The following is a 24,147-nucleotide window of genomic DNA, read 5'->3' as shown; positions in this document are numbered from 1 at the left end:
GTGGGGTCCCTGTTCTGGACGCCCTCTGTAGGGTCGGGGGGACCAAAATGCTGGACCCCATACAGTAATCATTTAACTTGAGGCTTATAAGTTCAACTAAGTGTAACACTATGTTATATCCCCACAAGTGATAAAAACAATGATGCGCGCGCAGGTGTGTGTGTTTGTGTGTGTGTGTGTGTATATACCTAACTTTTATAAACAACATGTATCATATATTTTTACGGCCCAGCAGCGTCCGAGCAGTCATTCTGGTGGTGTGTGTGTGTGTATGTGTATAACTAGCTTTTATAAACAACATGTATCATATATTTTTACGGCCCAGCAGCATCCGAGCAGTCATTCTGGTGGCAGTAGGCGCTCCTTTTCCGCTGAATGTTGCTTTGAACCGACATGTGTTGGTGTCATTTTTCCACTTATAGAGGTGATGAGACTTCACTCTTCAAAGTGAAATTTTAATTCTGTGAGGTGTGAACATTTGCACACACACACACACACACACACACACACACACAGATTTTGTGTGGGGGTGCATATGATCAAACATCACTGTTAGCCTTACTCTTGTACAGCGGCCAACGGAGACAGTTTGTATAAAGAGGAACTCCAGCAGCACTTGTGGCGTATAGAACAACTTTATTGTGGGTTTTGATCATATGATGAACATCTTCTCCATGCACCTTGGAAGAAGCTGAAGTTGTTCCAGAAACACATACTCTGAGACATTTTGCACACTAACTACTCAACAATTGAAACTTCATGTTCTTGGAATTTAGTTGAAGTGTGAGACTTGTTTGACGAAAGGGATATTGTGTGCGCGCATTGGCCTTCTTATTAATTGACATAATCATCCGAAATGATAAAGTTTTTCTCTTACAGCAACTGTCTCTCCCACAGCAAACCTCCAGAAGTGGCACTGGATCGTGTTGGGGGTGTCTGTTTTCATCCTCGTCCTGCTGGTCATATGCATCTTGCTGAGAAGAAGATGCCGCAGAAGCCGAGGTACATGTTTTCCCTTTCAGTTTGAGCAGTTTTGATAATCATCTTGACACAACTGAGAGTACAGTGAGCAACATCTATAGATTGTAGATAAGCTCTGTAGGGCAAGAGAACTGGGATGCAAGATCCTCTGCGAAAAAAGATAAAAGAGGGCAAAATGCTCTCACAGTGAACTTCACGACAACCAGTCAGCTGAAAAATGCTCTCGGTGAATCTTGCTGTTCAATTTTTGCAACAGAATTTAACACAAGAAATGAAATATTGGATTCGACCGGATTTTATGGGTGTGATCCGTCTTAACAGATCTCAGTGCCAGGATCTAAATTGGAAACACTTGATATTATTGATGTGCATATAAAATCAGGGCATTTTGGACCACTTACAAAATAATGGGGGGTACTTTTCTCTTTTACAAAATGTAACGGTTGTGTGATTTGAGTGGTGAGAGGGACAATTACTTGGATGCATACTATTGTTGAATTCTGCTCATCTGATAACCAGACTATAGTCTCTTTAATGAGATAGATAATGATAGAGTCTGATTTTGTATGCGTCTGAGTGACAGAACAAAAGAAAAAGAGGAAGCACTGTTCAGGTAGTTATAGCTGCCCAACTCATGGCCGGTGGATGCAAACTGAGCAAGCAAGTGGTTTGTGTGGTTTAACAGCAGAGTGTGTGACAATCTGTCATGTCAAAGTAGGACAGACCAGGCTGTCTGTCTTCTCCTGTGTGAATGTAGAGAGGTTATCTAGAAATACAAGGACCCCGTTTTCAAGGAACACAGTGAGGTTTGGTCACAGTGGACTGAACAATACTGACTTTGCAGAAGTAACGTCAGCAAAGCCGCGAAATCCACCCAACTGCACCACCCACTAATTTCACTTCTCTGCCAGTCATATAGACAGTTTTACTTGAGAACTAGTGAGCGGATGCAGTCTAAAATTCATGTAAATATAGATTTTCTTCTTTCACAAAGGGAAATATTTCTCTTTAATTGGAGAAGCGATCAACAACAATCAATTTCAGTTTTTTTGCTTTTCTACAATCCTCAAACGTAAATCATTATTGTCAACATTTTGTGTGAAATCCTCATATTTTTCCTCATATTATTTTTATCGGGAGCTTAAACTATTAGTTGATTAATTGTTTGAGAAAGTAATTTAATCAAACAAAACCTCTTCTTCAATGAAGATATTTTTGCTGCTTTTCACTGCTTTAATGTTTACGACTGAACATCTTTGGGAATCGGACTGTTGGTCGGAACAAAAAAAGACACAAGAAGACGTCAGCTTTGGACATTTTTCAGTTTTTCCTGATATTTTACACACTAAATGATTTAATCAACATGCATTCGTTGTAGCTTTCATACAAAATTCAAATGTACACTAATGCGCTGAATACAAAAAAGAAAAATAGATCAGATGTTATAACATAAAATGCTTATTGTTTTAAGATTGCAACTGGATATTTTCAAGTTATTAAATCATACAAACTTATCAGGTATAGCAAAAAACTTTTCTTGTTATAAAAATAGAAAGTTGTCGTAACATAATGTCACATAATAACGTAATAATATGTGAAAATATATATTTTTTTAATTTGAGCATATCTAATATAATGTATAAAACTTTATGATATAATGATCAATTATAATGCTATTACAAAAAGTATATTGTTATGAGTTATCACGCTATAAAATGATTCACATTGTAATGTAAATTTTTTTTTCTTATAACAATAAATTATCATGTTCATCAACAAGATAAAAAAAAAATAGGATATTTTTATGACAAGAAAAAATTCATTTTGGAACAATGTATGTTATCGCATTACATTATGAAGTATAAATGTTATAACAATAATGACATAAAACTTATTAACGTAGTGTTTTTACAAGAAAAGTTTCTCATTTGTATTTTATAATAATGTGAAAACATCAAACTTCTGTTATAACATGACACTGAAACTTTTTTTTTAGTTTTTCTGGTGTGGGCAGCGACACGCTTCCTTAACCGAGTAGTTACCTATTTTTGTTCAACAGTTCCAGCAGACCTGTCACGCAGGGCGAGAGATGTGCTGGTCAGTGTGTCCGCGTGGTGGTTTGATCACAGAGGTGGAGCAGAGTTTAAAGTAGGACGAGCTGCGTACATACAGAGAGTGGTTGTGTCAAGCCAGAATATTCTTTGTGTATTATCAGCAAGAGGATCAGATTTCTTTGGTCTTTTATTCAGTTTGTTTGATGTTGACTTCTCGGCTTGCTTTATAAGATATTTAAAGATACTATCTGTGTTGCTGTAGATAATGTCTCAGTGAGAACCGCTCTGTGTATATCCACACAGTCCCTTTGCCATTTCAGTTTCATTCTGTTGCCACTGATGCACTTGTTGATTAATTAAGATACTTTTGAAACGAGTCAAACATTTTGAGTGACTGTTTTGTGCAGGACAGATGAAGTGTTGTGCTGCAGAGTGTAAACTGGTGGTGTTTGCACTTCATGATTGTGAGAACAGTGATAAAAAAAACGTGCTAAAGAAACTGCAGTGGAGAGAGTGTTGGCCACAGTATGGTCTCAAACCACAGTCTGTTGTAGGTTTATTTCAAATCTTAAAGATATTAAAAGATGAGCCATCATTTAACATTGTTTAGTAGGTGCACCATATTAAGCACAATAAGAGCATTATATGTGCAGACCTTTATATTTCCTGATAGTATTATAGATATTCTTTATTATCTCAGTATTGCAAAGGATGTGATGACAGCAGATAGTTAATTTCACGGCACTTGCCTGGTAGTGACCGACTGTAATAGACATGAATATAAAATACATTTTTAAAAAAAGAAAGAGAAAGTTACTAATTAATATAATTGCTGCATGTTTATTTTAGATCGCAAGGCCATTCTTTATCTGAGATATAATATGAGATAGGTTATTTTATAAAGTAAATTGATTTAATTTTAGTGAATAACAATTTATTACAAAATATAATATAAGCTATTATGACAACTTTCTTTTCCCCAGAATGTATTTCTTTTTTATTCAAAACTAATTTTTAATGTTGGTAGAACATTTTTTTTAATTTTCATCTGTCTTCAATCTTTATTTAGTTCCTGTGAGAAAACAAACAACAAAACATTTTATACTCTGTTCTGTTCATTTGCTCCCACAGCCTAGTTGCAGTGTTGTAACATAATGGTTGATAAATCAACTTAATGGAAGGTTTTCAGCCAGATAAGTGAAATTCATCCTGAATATTAAATCCTGTTCTTACTTTTTAAAGCAGCAGAGGATCCTATCTATGCCAACACTCGTCCTGTGGTCAGCAAGCAGGCCTCACCTCGGCCGAGGATGCCGGCGGACACCCTGAAGACGGCTTCTTCATCTCAAAACCTCCGAAACCCGAGTCCCAAGAGGTACGACGACGGCACACGGAGATACAGACACTGAAGAAGACATGGACCTCACATTTCTCTTACTCAGCCCCTCCTCACTTGTACTCACAGATTGTACTCACTGCAGTGAAAGTTGAATGAGATGTCTGTTATATTATCACGTTTTTCATTTTATCAGATGTTATTTGGCTCCTCTCTTAAAGGTGCACTATGTAGTTTGGAGGATGACATATTAATCAGAAGAGAAAGATCTTCATTGACTTATTTTTTCATGCCTTAAAAAAAACAACAAATAAACAAACTCTCTTTGTTTTCATGACTGAATAAACAAACCGACCTTAAAGGACAACACAGTTTCATACTGTTTTACTTTGTTTATATGTGGTGGACCCTGCCACCTCTCTAGCTTCAAACAGTGGCCTTATTCTCCTCTGAGAACAGCTTGTTTATTCAGTTATGGAAACAATGAATATTTCTGAGTTTGTATTATAACCTCATTAATATTGTAAAGTTTGAATTCCTTCTCTTAAACTACATAGTGGCCCTTTAAACTGGAAATGTACAGTATATCCTCTGAGAACTTCTTGTAAAGTACCTATAATCGTCCACTAGATGGCAGACAGTGGACACTTTTAAAGGATAAAGTTATATTTTTTTCTTTTCTTTAATGTATTTCAACACCTGATAATATTTCAATATGTTGCCAACAGCAGCGTTTGTGTAGTAAACAAGCAAAGGCTGGCCAAAATGTTTTATTTCTTGTATGAATGACGTGAATTTGACTGACGTGTTTTTCTATCAAGTGCGCTTATTATTGTTTATATTCAATCTCAGATGCTGTTTCTTTGTTGTGGCTGTACAGTTATTAACCTCTTGAATGTGAGCGTGTGATGTCGACAGCATCCTGCCGCAACGTCACAAGTTAATGTCGCATTTGAATCAAAATAAAAACAAATTGGAAAAGTATTATGGTTTTTGGTTTGGCTGTGTCACAGCTGATTGGTTGCCAAGTGAGCGTGTTTTGCGAGAGGTACAATCAAGAGTCACATGACCAGGCAGTGCCTACCGCTGAGAGAGGGAGAGAGAGCTGCCAGATAATCGCTCCCTGCAGGAGTTGGATGAGCAGTGATCGTTACAGGTGGAGCAGAAAGCGTCGAGGCGGATCCCAGAGCAGACAAACCAGCAGGAGCTTCATGTGGGTCCTGACTCCTGACAGCTCCCGGTGAGTCTGATGCGGACCCGAGCCGCTGTTGTGACTTCTCGGCTTGTTTGTGCGCAGCTTCGTCCCGCAGGATTATGATTTTTTTTTTTTTGTTGTGGAGGGGAGAGATTGGATTTGGGCAACCTGTGGTGGTGGTGGTGGTGTTGTGGAGGGCACTGTAACTTGTCTGTCTTATCTAAGATTATAGGAGATCTTAATCTAATAATAGCAGAAAGCTAGACTAAGCAGTAGTAGGATGTGCGTTAATGCTGCCTAACAAACACTTAACAGGAGACAGACGCTCTAACTTGTAGGGTCCCTGCTGAGGCTGCAGGACGAGAGTGAGAGCTGCGGATCTGTTGGCTTGGAGCACGAGTCACACTGCATTTATTAAGCTCAAGTACACACATTGTATCCATTTAAAAACAAGTGACCAACCGCACCTACAACTGGACAAATCTCTTTGCAAACAGTCCATAAAAAAAATGCTTTCCTGTTTGGGAAATCTATGCAGCCATATTAATAATTCACTAAAGGAAAACTTCAGTGTTCTTGTGTTTGTCTGCTTGATATAAGGGTTAACTTGTTTTCTGGATGGTGAGAGTTTTTAGCACATAATGTGTGTCTGGCTGAGCGAGCAGAGGATATACTAAGTGCTGTCAGTGCACTTACTCGGGGGATTGACCAATTTTAGCTGTCATACTGCAGCTCAGTGGGGTCACAGGGTGTCGAGGCGAGGCTGCACCGCCACGCCACAAATAATACACTGGTACTCTGTGGTCAGAGCTGGAGATGATGCAAGTTTCCTTTTGCTTCGCCCCACTGTATGTGCACTAGTAGTCAATGAAAAATGGTCAGTCAATGATCAGTCCTCAAATGCCTCCTCAAGCCAAAAGGAAGTACATTTCCTCCTGAACTCCTCCTGCTTTATGTAAGTGTGTGGCGGTCCTGTGTGCATCCACCCTGTACACGGTTGATCTACTACACAGGAAAATACTGTCTGTTTAAATCGCAGCATCACTGATGCATATGTTGATTATAAACCGGTGTGTTTCTGCTCCTGTTCATCAGCACATTTAGCTGAGTGTTTGTCAGTGTAACAGGATGAAGGAGTAAAAGTACTTTAACCGTACTGTAAAAATACTACACTACAAGTAAAAGTCCTGCATTCATAATACTTCTGTATTAATGTGTATGTTGTATTTTCGTGCTGTAGATGTTTAAGGTTGAGCTCATTTTTACTACTTTATATACTGTTGGGTAGTTTAGTCTACAGCAACGCTTCATATTCTGTATGATCATCATGTGTTTGTCACGTTGCTGTCCATGTCTAAAAAGTAGGCTTTTCATGAGGAAAACAACCTGTTTTCAGGGTTTTAAATTGTTTGTTTAACTTAAAAGTACCCCCCAGGTTATCTGAAAAAGTCAAACTGTACCTGTACGGTTTTCACTGTAAAGTAAAGATAAAAAGCAGAGTAAGAAGTGCAATATTTACCTCTGAGATGTAGACGAGAGGGAGAATAAAGCTGCATCACATGGAAATGCTTAAGTACCTTGAATTTGTACCTAAGTACAGTACTTGTAAAGGCACTTAATTACTCTCAATCACTGCAAAACGTACACATGTTTGTGGGTCTCATATCAGTGGCTTTTAGACTTTTGATAACACAATTCTGGAGCACCACAGCAGGAAGGAGCAGTTTGATGGTTGTGTACGGCACGTGACGGGCTGACACGATATTTTTAATCTCGTGTAGGCAGTTTTTTAAGATGTGATCTCTTGAAAGCAGGCGGCCTGACGCTCTGGTGTGAAGAGAACGATCAGTTAGTTTTTCATATTTGGCTGTTGATTCACAACATTTTGTTTCTGATAGTTTCGTATCTGCTACTTTTGAGATCGTCTTGCCGGAGTGAAGTCATTTGTGTATGAGTTCGCTAGTAATCAAGGCCACGGTTTTGATAATGGATTAGCAAAAACAACAAACATTCCCTTGTTGCAGCTTCTCCAATGTGAGAATTATCTGCTTTTCTTTGTTTTATGTTATTGTAAAGTGAATATCTTCTGACGAAAGATTGTATCAGACAAAACAAGACATGAAGGCGCCGCCTTGGCTCTATCATCTGACATTTTATAGACCAAACAATAAATCGAACAGTCGAGGAAACAATCAACACATGAGCACGTATTGAAATGATTGTTGTAGGTTGGTGAAGTTGAATAAAGTGACGGATTAAATCAGTTCCTCAGCTTTGATTTTGAATCCAACCTGAAGCGCTCGCCACGTTTTGTTTTCCTGGGTGTTTCCACGTCTGTCAGTGAACTTGTCACACAACACAAGCAGAACTGGCAGAGAAGTGCTCATATTTTTCCCTTTGTGCCGTTGCTCCTGCTGAGACTTGCCTGGGTGTGTGTGTGTGTGTGTGTGTGTCTCTCAGTGTGTGCATTCGAGCGTGCATTCACACTCATCAGACTTGTCTCATCAATGACAAGTAATTTGTCTGAGCGGAGGCAATGATCCTATGAGACAGGTTGCTGCATTTTGAGTTTGTAGTTGTCGTCTTTATTCGCGTTAACTGTTGGTTAATGATACGTGTGGTAACAGGCTGGAAAACTGTACACACAGCATGTTTCTGAAGTATTGTTTTCAGCTAATTACAACTCTCCTGCGAGTCAAAACAAAAGGTGGCAGGCTACCATCATTACGATGAAAGAACGTTTTTTTTTGTTTTCGGCCATCTGAGCTTGCAAAAATATAACCAGCTGCTGAACTGGGGTGTGTTTTCCAGTGAGTGTTGCACAACAAGAGGCTGTGACACAAGGAGTGTCAAAGGTGAACACCCTCCCACAACCGGTTTCCTGTTCAGGCCCCTGTGATGGTTCTCTGTGTCACAGCCAGCTCACCAGCCAGCCTGCCAGTGGGCAAAACAGGCAGTCAGTCAGCCAGCCAGTGACTCAACCTGAATCAAACCTGTAAATCAGTTAGTCAGCCACTCAGGTGAATCAGTTACAGCCCGAGGAGGCCTCACCCAGCGCAGTGTGTGATGCAAAAGGAAGCCGTGCACCACAGCCAGGTAGCCACAGTCACGGCTCGCTCCAGCTGTTTGACTGCTCATATGGTGGTGACAACAGTATGCTTGTCAGCGCACGTTTCAGGGTTTAACTGCAGCACGTAGTCATAGTGAGTATCCACGGTGGCGCGGTAGTATTGTAGATACGATGGAGGCTCCTGAACAGACTATAAATATCCTCACGCTTCATGTAGTTGAAGTGTCTGGAGATACTTGCTGCAGGGCTTCTTCAGCCTATTGTACGAGTTCATGTTCAGCCTCTGAACCTGCAGTTGTTCACACTTTCCATCTTGATGAGTAAAAAACCCACCAGCAGCCACAGTGCTAACCCTTCATGGATTTTTTTTTTTTTGCCTGGCATAAATTGTTCATGTGGGAAATGCATTTTCATATTTACATCTGGACTGAGAGAGATGTGAAGACACTATTTTAGTCACACTCTTGGTGTTTGTTCTGGTTTTCTAGACGCTCATCTTCCCTGACGCGGACTTTGTGGTCGCTGTATTTACATGCAAGCGGTGCTTCAAGTGTCAGATTGATTTTCAAGATAAACAAAAAGAGCAGTGTAGTGTTCTTCATCGTATGCAGCTTCTATTTGTGCCTAAACAATGTCATTCATGAATATTCCTCCTCGTCTTTTATGAGTGTGTGTGATCGGGTCATGTGAAGTTGTGCAGAGTGGGATAACACAGCTGTGTGTTTAATGACTGATCCTTGGGCAGGTTTTGCTGGCTGTACATGAATCAGCATTGATCCCCCTGTAAACAAAAGATTTCACACCGGTCTTTCACCAGACACCCTTTGAGTTGGGAGAAAGCACACCCGATACGGTGGTGGTTTATTGTTATTTTGGTCACGAGGTGTCAAAGAAACAATGATTCAAGCTGAAAGAGAGAACTGAGATGAGATATTAAAGGAGCAACATCTCAGATGTGGCCAGAGGGTTGGTTTAAAGGAACATATTATGCTCATAATTCATAACTTTATTTTGGGTTACTACAAGAATAGGTTTACACACTTTAATGATTAAAAAAAACATCAGTCTTCTCATGTTGTCCTGCAGCTCTGTATTCCCCCGCCTGTCTCTTTAAGGCCTCCCTCCTGAATACCCAGTCTGCTCTGATTGGTCAGCTCACACATGCCTGACCCAGCATCGCTAACAACAACAGAGCAGCTGTGCTAAGTCAGAGGGCAGGACTACTGACAAAGCGTTTCAGGAGCAGTGTTATCTGTGGGAGAGAGGATTTTCTGTTGGTGCAGACTTTTTTAACTGTTGACGTTCTTACAAAGACTTCTGTGTTGCAGAGATATCTACAGAAGTTAGCATGCTAAGAGCTAGCCCCGGCCTTTCCTGTCACTTATTACCACTCTGTACCATCAAGAGGCGATAGCACGATAGCCCCTGTAGTTTCATCTGACAGATATATGCCAGCTTGCGTAATAAAAGAACAAAACAAACAACAACAAACAAAATGCTGCCCCCTATGTTTTCAGAGCTACCTTCACACTCTGGCCATTTTCTGAAAAAAATAGACCTTTAACACAGAGATGAAAGGAAAAGCTGCCACTTTACAATACTTGTTAATGCAAATGGTTAATAAATCATCCATCAAGTCTGCAGCTATTAATGATGGAGCGCCATTTCAAGTGGATTTTGGCAATGATGAGGTAAAAGGTCAAACGGTCCCTGGGAGGGTCCTTCCTCACTGATTAAAAAGAACAAAGCACATAGCAATGATGGAGGACATAGAGACATACATATGGGATGATAAAAAGTTTTTATTCATGCATCATTATGGATATTTTAATCTTACTTAAATCTTAGAGCTGCACGACTCAATATTTTTATGAACAATACATCAAATGACTAACTGTACTGTGGAAGGTAGAAACCCACAGAGAATTAAAAGACAAAACTCTGCAGCTTCTTTCAGCCCTGAGGAAAGTTTTTAAGTCTAGCTGTTATAACTGAATGTTTTAGCTTTCTGGCCCACAAACTCTGCAGCAACCTGGTTGCGAGCCACAGCAAATAAAGCTCTGATGAGCCAACTGTAAGCCTCCTGTCCAAAGCTAGAAACTACCTAGTGAAGACAGAGGAGCATTTAGCAGCTAAAGAGCTACATTTCCCCCTGTGGAGTCGTTGAAGACCTGAACAGACCTAAAGCAGAGTCAATATTTGACTTACTTCTGTCAGGTGGCCGAACACACGACTCCTAATGATGCTGCTCTTTGTCTGTAGGATCATGTGTCAATAAGTTGCAAAAATGTTCACCACAATACATTTGCATTACAAGATTACAGCATGTCAGTGTGGTGTTTTTAGCTTGTTCCACTGCCACAGATTGAAAACAATAAATCAATGAAAGCGGTTTTAAACTAGAATGGCACTCAGGGGAGTGCATACCTCTGCCAAGGCCCAACAGTCCCCTTTTATTTAATCAAGCTCAATCAAATTTGTTACCATATAGCATCTGACAATGACCACCCTGTCTGAAACCATATTTAAATCAGCCAGATCCAATTTTCTTTATGAGGATCTGCCCCAAATTTTACACTCTCATAAATACCAGCCACCTAAATACACTTAGATCCATGCATCATTCCCTGAGAAAGTGACAAAAATGTAGAAAAACGCCCTATCTCACAATGTTAAAGAAATTAATTCATAGATACATCCCTTTATCCTGATCTGCGCCAAAAGTTAATGGGGTCTATTCTGGGCCGAGACCCATCCTCCATCCAAGTTTCGTGAAAATCCATTCAGTAGTTTTTGTGTAATCCTGGTGACAAACCAACAAACAGACACGAGGAAAACATAAACGTTTGAATTAACTTGACTAGATTTAAGGGTCCTCTTTTATGGGAGAACAATTCACCCCTGTGCAGCTGGTAACTTGTAACTTCAGCTGTGCGTCCCTCCCCCCCTCAGACCCCGTCCACACGTGCACATGTCCCTGTGTGAGTGTGACCGTGGATAAACAAAGGAAGAGAAACGAGGGACAACTGCTGCGAGCTCTTCTATTGATATAGCCATACCTGCCTGTCTGCACCGTTTGGAAGTCTGTCAAACTCTGTGAGAAACGACCTGCAGTCGTTCCACTCAGCTGTAACGCTCAGCCTACACCCCCACCCCTCCCCTCCGTCGTCACCTCACCCTCACAGCCTGAAGGGAAAGGCGCTCAAGACATTGGTGCTCTGACAACAGATGAGCAGTCGACTACATGCTGCAGCTCGTCTCGCTGTGTCAAGTAACAACAAGGTGGGAGCATGGCAGTTTGTCGCAAAACGCACATTCAAAAGTGAGGTTGTTCAGAGGCTCAGGGGAGCGAGCGCCTGGCTGTCTCTCGAGGAAATTGGGATGCTGTCATTTTAGTTTCTGTCAACAGGCAGGGACTCTGTGGTGTGTGTTTCAAAGGATGCACCTCAATGAAATATGCTGTATTTTTTTCTCTCTGCGAGCTAAAAAATCTAAATAACAGTTGCAAAGCAGCTGTGTGGTGCGGCTGCTCTCGAGCAGTGTGCACCAAGAAGATAAGGGTGTAGTTTTTTACCTTGCGAGTCTGACTCAAGTATGCTTTGTGTGTTATTCTGAGAAAAGGTGCCTTGATGAATTTTGAATGAGGCTGCACTACTCAGTTAGTCAAAACAGAAACGAACTCGGCAAAGAAGTGGTAAGTCTCAATTCAGCAGGAATCCCAGCGTAGGGAGGGATGGAGTGCCAAAGCAGTGGATTGTTGTGATCTGCATGCATGCCCGAACCTGAACTGATCCCCCTCTACTGCTTGAACCCCGCTGAGCCCAGAGGAAGCAGGCTCTTATCAGGGAGGAGGACAGGAAGACACAGAGTGGAGGAGGAAGAGAGAGTGGGGGCTGGTGGGCAGCGGGGCACTCTGCAGGAATCAGTTTCCTTTGTCAACTTTATGACTTCTAATATGTATGACTGTGAGTGGGGCTCACGTGTAACAATGAGGCTGAGTCTGGCCTTGTTTTTGCCTACTGTACATAAAGGATCCCCTCCACACATTGAAGGATAAGCTCACTCAAAAATGAAAATCCAGTCATTATCTGCTCCGCTCCATGCGGATGGAAAGTGTGAAGTTTCATAGTCCAGAAAACATTTCTTGAGTTTCACAGCAAAACAGTGTTGCAGCATTTTCTTATACAACTGAAGTAGATGGAGACTTGTTTTAAATTGTAAACAAATAACCCACTGAAAAAAACATAAAATGTCTCCATACTGCTAGTCCGGTGTAATCCAAGTCTTTGAGTCACTATTTACAACCTATTTTAAGATGCAATCGTCATTGTAGCTGCTAAACTAAAAGCGTTAGCCCGCACTCCATCTGAAGTGGGTGCACAAGCTTGAGGATGTAAATTTGGGATCTTCTGGGAGCTTCTGGAGACTTGAATTATGCTGTATGAGCTGTACGGAGCCATTTGATGTTTTTTTAAACAAGTCCCCATCTACTTCAGTTGTGTAGGAGAATGCTATTTTGCTGTGAAACGAAACTTTCCACTCACACACGGATGAGTAGATAATGACTGCATTTAGATTTTTGGGTGAACTGTTCCTTTAAGGCATACAAATCCTCTAATTTGTCATGGTTAGTCTATTCTCAGTGTTCGTGCATTGGACCAGGATTGGCTTTAAAACTACTTGTGATGTCACAAATCATGCTCATAGGCCCGCCTCTTAAAATCAGATTTTCAATGAGCACAGAGAAAATTTACACTTTCAGCAAATGAATGTGAAAACAGCCTTCTAGCGTAAAAAACACATTTTGATTGGATGGGAAAATATCAGCAAGCAAGCAAGACATGTTTATGTATGACACTTCCCTGCCCTCGCAGCTTTTGTCTATTTTCACATTTTTAAACTTGAGGTAGTGAGCAGAATAAGCTCCAGCGATTTTATATGTAAGGACCATTTCACTTGTCACAAGGAATGTCACTCTGCTTGTGAAACCATTTTTTTAATGTCTTCTCTGGCTTTGAAGGGAGCTTTTCGAAAGTCTGAGAAAATAACCAGGTCAGCAGGGTTATCACGGATCGGGCTCGGAGAATACAAATTTCAACCGAGCAGAAAAGCCTCTGTTACAGAAGTGGGTGAACTTGGGAGTTTGAAAGGCATTTACCAGGCAGAGGGAGTCTAAGGAAAGATGCCTTTGAGTTGCAATATGAGAATTGCATGATCAGATTTTTTTTATGGACCGTTATATCTACAAATCTTAATGAAAGTGCAATGTTCTTATGTCTCCGTTCTCTGGTTAAAGATCTGAAGCTCAAGTTCTTTCATTCATGCTTACTCTGAATTCACCACATAGACAATCATGATAATCACTTGAAAATGAATGAGAAGAGGGGATATCAAATCTTTAAGAAGCTCCTCTCCATGAATAGTGAAGTATACAACAGAAAGAGTGGAGAGAAGTAAGGTTAAGGAGGTAAACCAGCTGCTGTATTTCTTTTTGAAGTTATTATATTATCCATTTTGTCCATTTCCAATCTTAGCATTAAAATCACTCTTTCTTCATCTTGAGGCTCTTTAATAATTGAATGCATATCTTTCCTAGATGTGGCTACCATTGAAGATGATCTCCTCCAGCACCCCTCAGCAGTAGCCGGGCAGCATGGCTTCTGCTCCTCCTTCCATAGAGGACACCAGTGGCTCATTAGCGCTGCGCTGGAGGCTAACGCCGACATAGATACTCACCACGTAGGACACCGACTATAAACTGAACCGAGGGAGGCTGAGCTTCACTGCACAGGAACTGGTTCAACGTACGGATGAACTCCCTTTTGAGGAACTTTGAAAACAAGGATGACTTGTGCTGGAGCGGCACATGTGCGGGACAGTGACCAGACCAAACAGCAACATCTGGACTGAGACTTTGGACCATGTTCTGTCTCTGATTGGGTTGATTCTGTGGCAGAGCTGGACTGTGCAGCTCTTCCACACTTGGACCGGGACTCTGAGCCATGTCTCTTCTCTCAGCCCTGAGCCTCGTCTGTGGATTAATGCTCCATGTTTCATTTAGCACACTCAACACTCAGTACGGTATCCCACGAAAGACTGTCCCCTACCAGAGTAAGTCAGACTGACTCAACTCCAGTGTGGCTGCTTGGTTTTTTTGTGCCTGCTCCGTTCAGCTTCTAAAATAGTGAATTTGCATTTTGTTTTTGTTGCGGGAGCCTTTTTCACAGCAGCTAAAATGTAGAAAAGAGAATATAATGAAATGCAGAGTAGTCATGCAAATGTTCTCCCGTTTAGATGAGCTGAAGACGTTCAGAGAAGACGGGATCTTCAACTACTCCACTATGCTTATGAGAGACGACCTGGATGTGCTGCTGCTGGGGGCCAGAGAGGCCATTTATGCTCTGGACATCAACAACATCTCCGTCAGAAAGGCTGTGGTAAGAAACCAGAAATGAATGTGCAGGTCTGTTTTCTTTTAAAACTGTTGTAAAATAACTGATAAACACTCACATGACTGCAGAACAATTAATTATTAATATGCAAAGACAAGAAATTGAGAGATTTATTGAACATTTATGAGATCTCATATCAGTGGTTAAAAACATTTCATCAAATAATCAATACGCCGCTCAAGGCTGGCCTAATCATTCATTTAATCCGTGTTTTCCAAACCTCTTAGTTTATAACCCCTTAAAATGGAGTCATGGTGAGGTTATAGTGGTGTGGATGGAAGTAATGAGGCGTGTTTGATGTGATGCTTTTTTGAGGACTTAATGTGAAAGTATCCAGTATTTCACTGGAAAATGGCACAAATTTGAAAGAAGTTTTTTAAAAAAAAACACATTTTCAGAAAGAGAAGTAAATGTTTGTTGCATTCTCAAATTCTCATTCCTTTAAAGGAGACATATTATGCTAATTTTCAGGTTCATAATTGATCAGAGCAGCTGTGCTAAACCAATTCTTACATGCCAAACTAGCCACAAGGCATAAATGAAGCCAATGTATACCATGGTGACGTATTGTGATGTCACAAAGTCACGTAATTAAAGACGGGACTGCTGACGAGGCATTTCAGGAGCAGTGTTTTCTGTAGGAGAGAGGAGCTTCTGTTGGTGCAGACTTTGACTTTTTTAACTTTCAAGATCTTTTACATGCACAAGAACAGAAAACAAAAAAGCACAAAAGATCTCCGTTAATCATCGTGCGACCCCAGGTTGAGAACCAGTAGTTTGTGTCCCACAAAGCGTAGCCTCTTGTTGCCTTTGACCAGCTCTCGTCATTCCTCTGCTTAGTGTTTTCTTTGTAAATCCTTCTCTGCTATCTTTTACTGTTTTTGAGTGTGTTTTGGCTGAAGATATGCTCACAGACACACGTTCGATTGATTAGAACTGCTCTCAGTTCAGCACCGCTCTCTATTTGTCCAGTGCTTGTTTGCATTAGCAATGTGAATGAATAATGGTCTTGTTGAGTTCTAGACAGCTACCTCATTGTAGTTACACAGCTAACAGTCGCAACTGAAGTTTTGGTATTGGTGTCCCAGCTTGCAAGTACTCCCCGCCAGACTGAACTGACTGGTCTCGATGTCAGACAAACAATGAAATGTGTGAGGGTAAACGGGATGCAGCAGGGTTGCGACACTTTTCCTGCATGCTTTGACATGACACTTTTCCTCTGTTGATGCAGGTGTATTGGCGGGTTACTGAGGAGAAGCAGAGGGAGTGCAAGTACAAAGGAAAACATGCTGAGGTTTGTGTAATGTCTTTCAAAAACCGCGCACTCTAACTTTCGCTTCTAGGGTTTTAAAAGATGACGGGTAACTGGAGTTTACGCCCCGATGTGGTTAATCTCATTTGTAAATCATTTATACGAGAGCGCTCTCTTTTCCTCTTCCTCCTCAAGTCTTTACGTTGAATTCTCTTTGAAGTGCTCTGCGCACAGCTTCAAACTGAATGTCCAAATAAAGGCTTGAGAAGAAAATGCATGTACACAGCCTTGACCTTTTGGCCAGCAGCTCAGCTCCTGGCATTCAGGGCTGTCAGTGTGTGTATGTGGCATGTTTGTGTTTTTGCGGCTGAACTAACACAGCTCTGACCTTGGCATTCTCTCCGCTGGATCTTGTTGCAGGTGGAATGCCGAAACTACATCCGAACCCTGCACAGAATGAACGACACCACGATTTATGTGTGTGGCACAAATGCCTTCAGCCCCACCTGTGATTACTTGGTGAGTATACACCAGAATATAAAGTTAGTTCAGAGGAAGTGTTTCTGTAAAAAAACTGTGCCCTTTTTCCCTTTACTTCGATTATCAACCTGACATTGGCTTCCACTTCTTTAATGGTTATGCATTTTTAAAGGTTGAGGCACTCTCGGATCTAAATAAAGATCGATCTAGTAAATAAAGCGGATCTAGGTGCTAAAATACTAAATACTGTGAAAGTATCAAAACGCTTGATCCACGGAGAAATCCACACAGCCTGTATTTAGAAACTGTGCCTGAAAACGAGCCATCGGGACTTTTGTAGTTGCGATGTCACAACTATACAGTCACCGACCTCAGCCACGCCCCTAGAATGGCCAAGGTTGCAAAAACACCCGCAGAGCTGATGTGGAAACATGGTGGGCGGTGCATGCTCAGGCCTGTGAGAGCTGACCAATCAGAGCAGGAAGAGACAGGAGCTGAAACAGAGCGTACCGACAGAGGGTGAAGAGAAGCATCGTCCTGCAGCATTGGACAATATGACAAAATGAATGTGTTTTTTGAACATCGAAGCATGTAAACGTTTTCTAGGAGACACCCGAAATAAGCAAAATATGGGACCTTTGAGTCTCAATGATTTTCATAAAACAACCTTTTTTTTTTAGCACATGTCTCTTGCAAGTTAAATGTATTGGGGATTATTTTAAGTTGCAGATTTATACACATAATAGTGAGTTTATTTCCAGTAGTAGGGCGGGAGAGGGATGAGGGATTGACTCATAATAAAATAAAGTGCCCATTTCAATCACAATAATGGAAGTCAGTCAGTGCAACAGCGTGACTCACTGATGCGTTTTCAATTATTTTCAGTCAACAACAGAAGTCTTTAATTAATTTTTCTTGGGATTTTATTTTACAAAAAGCAAAATATAGAATATCACCCGATTTATTCGATAAGACAAGCAGCAATAACTGTGCTCGAATGCTGCAGTTAAGTAGCATTTCCTTTAATATGCGTTTTCTGAATTACATTAAGAATCCTCTCTTGTAATACAGTCAACATAATTTTCTTGGCAGGAGGTCTCACTGCGCTATATATCCTTGTAATGGGCGTATTGGCTGCGATATTAAAAAAGGTTTAAGCCTGTCCCTTATACTGTTGGTGTTTGCTAATTCATTGTCATTGTTAGTGAGTGTATTTGGATCTTCCATTTTGAATGCATCACCAAGGACAATGTGTAGAAAAACAAGGAATATTTTACTTTAAGGGATGGGCATTCTTAGTCAGTCTTTAGCCACCGCAAGATATCGGTTGGACAAAAATGTAACATAGAGGCTGAGTCAAAGGGTGTACCTTTTGTATATTTTAGCAAATGGTGAGTAATAATGTAAACATAGATAATCAAATGGGTGATAACGTGCAGATCCATGGAAAAGTCCTGTAATTCCAGTCCTGTACCCTGATACTGTGTCTGTGTTTTGTTGTGAGTAAAATGGCAGATTTTCGTTCTTTTCCCTCTCTTCACAACTTTTTCTTTCCTCTCTCTGGCCGTGTTTCCGACAGACGTTTGTTAATGGACAGCTGAGGCTGGAGGGAAAGCAGGAGGAGGGAAAGGGGAAGTGTCCTTTTGATCCCTTCCAGAGATACTCCTCCCTCATGGTTGGTAAGTGTCTGAGTCAGGTTTATTGCCAAAGAGAACAAAGCAGAAAAATACTGCTGAACGTTCAAAGTGCACCAACAGAAGAGATCAGCGTGGATGATAACTGTGTGCAAATTTCACTCGCCACAAGACCCGAGCACCAAATGCATCACAAATGTCAGCCAGTATCTTTTGCGAGTGCGACCTGCTCACTCCACACTAATTAGTCAGATAGTTGGTTCAGTCCAATAAAAGGCATATAAATGAGATGTTGTTCCAACTTAATATGAATAATGGATCTCCAGGAATTTTCCTTCATCTCTTGTTCCTGTCCAACAGGAAATGACCTGTATTCTGCTACATCCATCAACTTCTTGGGCTCTGAGCCTGTGGTCCTGCGCAGCTCCGACTTGGCTCTGCGCACCGAGTTCAAGAGCTCCTGGCTCAGTGGTGAGTTCCTCCTCTGCTGAAACCAGCCATTTAAGGTTTTACATAACGGTGTGCATAGTTTAGAGGGAGGTGCCTACAGGAACACTCTACTTATGCATGATGCAGTTGATGACATTTGTAAATATCCTTTAACATAACATGGAGGCAGATCAAACACCTAAGCGCCTTTTTTTTTGTGTTTCCAGAGCCAAACTTTGTCTACACGGACTTTGTGGGTGAGAGTTTTAATAGCCTTGATGGTGATGATGACAAGGTGTACTTGTTCTTCAGTGAGAACGCCATGGAGTACGACTTCTACAGCAAAGTCGTCGTGTCTCGAGTGGCCCGTGTCTGCAAGGTATAATTAAACATGTAACATTTCTGCATTGAAATGTCTAAAAAAGACTGGACTTGTCATACATTTTGTTGAATTGTGTACTTAAAGGAGACATGTTATGCTTTTTTGTTTTTTTCCTTCAGTGGTTTATATATTGTCTTGTGCATGTAAAAGTAAAGCTACAAGGCCCAAAGTCTGCACCAACGGAGCTCCTCTTTCCCATAGAAAACACTGCTCCTGAAACGCCTCGTCAGTATTCCCACCATACGTCCCCTTCAAATGATCCCAAATGTTCCCAACAGTGTTCAAACCTAGAGAAATCCAAAAATTTTATTAACGAAAACAATGTTTCATTTCGTCGCCTGCCACTATAATTTCCAGGAAAACATCAGATGACACGTCAGAGTGAGGAAAGAGGTCAGCAAAAGAGACTAAATGTAACGTGACTAAAACTTTTATAAAGCGCCTCGTCCGTCAACATTCCTGGCTGAGTCACGTACCATAGATTACTATCCACATCGGTTGGTTGTTTTAGGATGATAACAACAGCCCTCATGATCCCACGCTACTTCATGACCTCATCAAACTACGTTTTTTGTTTTCATTGTTTTGATGGTGGCAGAAGTGACAGAAACCCTCTGCGAGACCTTTGGCATTGTCATAGATATTTTAAATAAACATAAATCAATGTGTTGTTTTTAAGAGAGAGAAGGTTTAATAAAATTTCTGTATATTATGTGAAGATTTATGTGTGGCCTCACACTCCCTATCTGACACTGCTCCGGTTGTTGTGGTTAAGTTGAACTGCACATGACAGAGCGCTCTGTGTCTGTGTTTAGGGGGATATGGGCGGCCAGCGGACACTGCAGAGGAAATGGACGTCGTTCCTGAAAGCTCGTCTGGATTGTTCCCTCCCTGAACCCAGCCTGCCCCCCATTGTCCAGGATGTCTTCCTGCTGAAGCACGACGACTGGAGGCAGAGCGTCTTCTACGCTGTCTTCACACCCCAGTCGTGAGTAGTTACAATCAAATCCTGTGGTTTTATGGGTTATTGCTGACGTGCAGCGAAGTAGGAAGTGAGCTGAGCAGTGAATGTGGAAGAATGAAAAAGCTGTCTTTATTAACACAGTTATTAGTCTAAAACAAAGCTTTAAGTTGGATTTTTTTAAATTGACTTTTTTCATTATGTCCATTGTAATTTAAGTTTCAAAGCAGTTCATATTTTTATTTCACAATCCTATGAATAAAACAAACATGCTTTGCTTGACCAAATATGTTCGGTGTTTTCCAGGAGTTTGTCCCAGGTATCTGCAGTCTGTGCATATCGTGTGTCTGAAATTCGAGATATTTTCAACGAGGGCAAGTTTAAGACACCTGTTGCAGTGGAGACATCTCACGTCAAGTGGGTGATGTACACCGGAGACGTGCCGGTCCCCAGACCGGGAGCGGTGAGTCTACATACTTTGCTGAAGAAGTGAAAGTGGATATTAAAGGGTACAAGGCAAATCTGAAAAACCCACATTTCTAAATTGAGGTTTTTTATTTCAGTGCATCAATAATGTGGCACGTAAGATGGGTATGAATCGCTCTCTGGACCTCCCTGACAAAACCCTCCAGTTCATCAGGGACCGCCCCCTCATGGACGAGGCTGTTCGCCCTCTGACAGGAGGGCCGCTGCTGGTCAAGAGGGGAGCTCTGCTGACTCGGATTGTCGTGGACAGTGTGCTGGCGCTGGACAGAGAGACATTTGCTGTCATGTTCATCGGCACCGGTAAACTATGGGAGATCTAGTAGAGCAGGAAACTGATGCTGGGAGCTGTTAGACGGTTAACTTCTTAGTTTAGTTTGTGAATTCTTTGTGAATATTCTGGTTGGTTAAACTTACAGACCCTGACAACTTAGTAAAAATGTAAAATTTTGAGTTAAAGTTAAACAAGTTGAAGTGTGAAACTAACAGTTCAGTCCTTCAAAACTCAGCTCATCTCTTTTATTTGGACTTTATGGTTTGTTCCAATCAAACGTACAACTATCGTCACATTTACATCCAAATGTTTGGGGCTCGGAAATTTGTGACATCACCTTTTTCCAGCTGAGCCCTGCCCGCTTCAAACCAGTGAGAAAAGCAGGGACAAAAACACCAAAAGCATGTGAAAAGCACCAAAGCCCAGTGCTGAGAGTAAGAGTCTGATTGCGAAAATGTTTTTTCAGGGCTTTTTGAATGATTAAAAGTGTAGTTCCCTTAAGTGCACGATAAATGTGTTAGCACGTCCACAAGTTACATACATATTAAACAAAGACATATAGATAAGCTCCTCACAGCACAAAAGAATAATATCAGGCTGGCAGCCGACATAACTTCAGTATGAGTTTATCAAAAAAGTGGTGTCTGTATAGTCAAAATAGGGCGTCCATAAAACAGTTAGAAGGGTAACTCCGTCAACGTGACACATTACAGTGTGTTAACAGGTCTTGGACTCGGTATCGACAGTTTAAAAACATAATAAAAATCGCTACAGCAGAATCAGAGATATCTCCTTTTTTTATTCCACACATTCTTCTTCCTTTTCAAAACCTGATGCCTACAATACCCACAATGCAACCTAGCAACTAAGTGACATCACTGGAGGCATCCCTGTAAAGCAGCCACCCCACTCAACTTTAAAACCACCACAAAATTTGGTTGACCATTAACTTTAAAGGCACAATGGGAGAGTATATCTAAGCCAAGATGTTGATTAACAAATGTGTTTGTTTTTTTTGGCTCCTGATAGAAAACGGTTACGTTCAGAAGGCTGTCAACTACAATGGAGAGATGTTCATCATCGAGGAGATTCAGCTGTATGAAAACCCTGTGTCCGTCAGCACCCTGCGCCTCTCGTCCAGCAAGGTAACTAATAACAGGGTCAATTCAGGTTCAGTATGGTTCGTTAGCTGATCATTATCATAGATCATAGTTGTTTACTGCTGTTTTTCTTGGCAAATGTTGAACAATAAGCCTCAGTTGAAATTTATATCTCAATTTAAATAAGCTGTGACTTAACTGCCGATGACAGGCAGCAGGGAGGCTTCAGTGGTAATAAAGATTAAATGGTTTATTAATCTGTGTGTGTGCGTGTGTGTGTGTGTGTGTGCAAACACAGGGTCAGCTGTATGCAGGTTCAGAGTCTGGTGCTATCCAGATGCCGGTCAGTAACTGCAGCCGCCATGAGACTTGTGTGGACTGCATCCTAGCCCGGGATCCTTACTGTGCCTGGGACTTCACCGCCCAGCAGTGCACCTCCGTCTCCAGCTTACCCACCTCTAACACTGCACTACAGAGTCTGAAGGACGGAGACGTCTCACAGTGTCCTCAGCCAGGTACGCTTCTTTTACAGGGTGTTAAAAAAAAAGTGAGTGTTACTCATTAGTAGGCAGCTGGACCAACCTTGTGTGTGTGTGTTTTTAGATCCGGTAGCAGCTGTGGACTTTACCCTGGTTCCAGGGAACAACATCCAGCTTCCTTGCCAGATCCACTCCAACTTGGCGCAGGTCCTGTGGCGATTCTCTGACCAAACACTTCACTCCGACAACAAATACTACATCTACAGCGGGGGCCTCCTCATCCTGAGTGCCTCTGAAACGGACGCTGGCCTGTACACCTGCGTCTCAGTCGAGCACATCAACGACAGGACTTACAACCGGACTGTGGCGGTTTATCAATTACAGCTCTACACTGGAGTGGGGGACAGCACTACTCCCGGCAACGAGGTGACAAATTCCTCAGACTCGCTGAATACGACTGCACCGGGGTTGAAGCCACACTCAGAAACTGAGGACCCGCTGTCCCCCGAGAATCAAAGAGACACTGGCAGGGTGGCTCGTCTGGAGGTGGCTGTGGCTCTGCTGTCGCTGTTCTGCCTCTCCCTCATCGGGGTCATATTTTGGAGATGGAGTCAAGGACGCTGGGGGTGTCTCAAGCTCACGCAGCGCTCCAGTGAAAGCGAGGCAAAGAGGCAGTCAGCCGAGTATATGCACATCCCGAACAGAACTTCAGAGATAAAGCTCCTGGGACCTGAGTGTGGAAGACCTTGCAGTGCCAATAATAATCACTCTGCTGTTGACTTCAAAGGGAACGGGGAGCACCACTTCACACCTATGGCCAACATTTCAAGCCTGGACGGGCTGGGATACATAAACGATGAGTCAGAGATTTGACTCTGCTGAGGTATATAATTCAAGTCGAGGCCAACGACAGTGCACTTATCATCTTCCTATAGATGCGCTACTGTAGAAAAGCTTTTCGCATTATAAATTCCTTTGATTGGTGTCCCGTTTCTCCGCGCCAATTTCCAGCACTGTCTATCATTTCTGTACTGTGACTGGGCAGCTGATGTTCACTGAAGAGACTTCAGTCAGGATTTCGAGTGGAAAATTTTCACTCCGGGAAGTTCTTGAAAAGTCATTTTTTGTAGCTGTATTTTTTTTGTACAATGACAAATGTGTGTAATATATGTGTACAGCCAATACCTTTTGTTTTTCAACTGCTATTTATTGTCACAATGAAGTTTTTATGTCAGCAATGATAACGCTTGTGATTGGAGTCTTGTGAATTGGGTCGACAGCAAGACTTCATCCTCTGATTTCCAGATGCATTTCATTTTATGGATCCTACTGTTTATTTAAGACAGCATTCATCAGTCAGGGAACATACTGTTCAGGCTGTTAATGATTAATCTATGACCTGTACTACTCTTTTATTTCCAGGCGGCTGTTAAAAGACGATGAAAGATTTACTTCTGCAGTTAAAGGTCCAGTGTGTAGGATTGAGGGGCAGAAATGCAATACAATATTCACAATTATGTTTTCATTAGCACATAATCTCCTCAAACCAGACATGTGGGCTCGAGTCGACTTAAGTCACTGTTTT

At 41.6% G+C, this 24,147-nt stretch overlaps 1 protein-coding gene across 1 annotated transcript; it reads left to right on the top strand.

The window, feature by feature from the left end:
- The first annotated feature begins 5,360 nt into the window (after positions 1–5,360).
- LOC311258038 (semaphorin-4E) lies at positions 5,361–23,746 on the top strand. The gene is made up of 14 exons (XM_084354086.1): positions 5,361–5,611; positions 14,233–14,747; positions 14,931–15,073; positions 16,320–16,382; positions 16,761–16,859; positions 18,400–18,499; positions 18,815–18,925; positions 19,111–19,262; positions 20,081–20,253; positions 20,533–20,689; positions 20,790–21,012; positions 22,013–22,128; positions 22,382–22,598; positions 22,687–23,746. Exons 2-14 carry the CDS (start codon positions 14,639–14,641, stop codon positions 23,433–23,435), a joined length of 2,412 nt encoding a protein of 803 aa, XP_084210212.1. The 5' UTR covers positions 5,361–5,611; positions 14,233–14,638; the 3' UTR covers positions 23,436–23,746.
- Positions 23,747–24,147: the final 401 nt, after the last annotated feature.

The sequence above is a fragment of the Pagrus pagrus genome, assembly GCF_965226575.1.
Source record: "Pagrus pagrus genome assembly, chromosome: 6".
Lineage (NCBI taxonomy): Eukaryota > Metazoa > Chordata > Actinopteri > Spariformes > Sparidae > Pagrus > Pagrus pagrus.
Note: the sequence above shows the minus strand (reverse complement) of the source record. Positions and strands in the feature narration are given on the sequence as shown.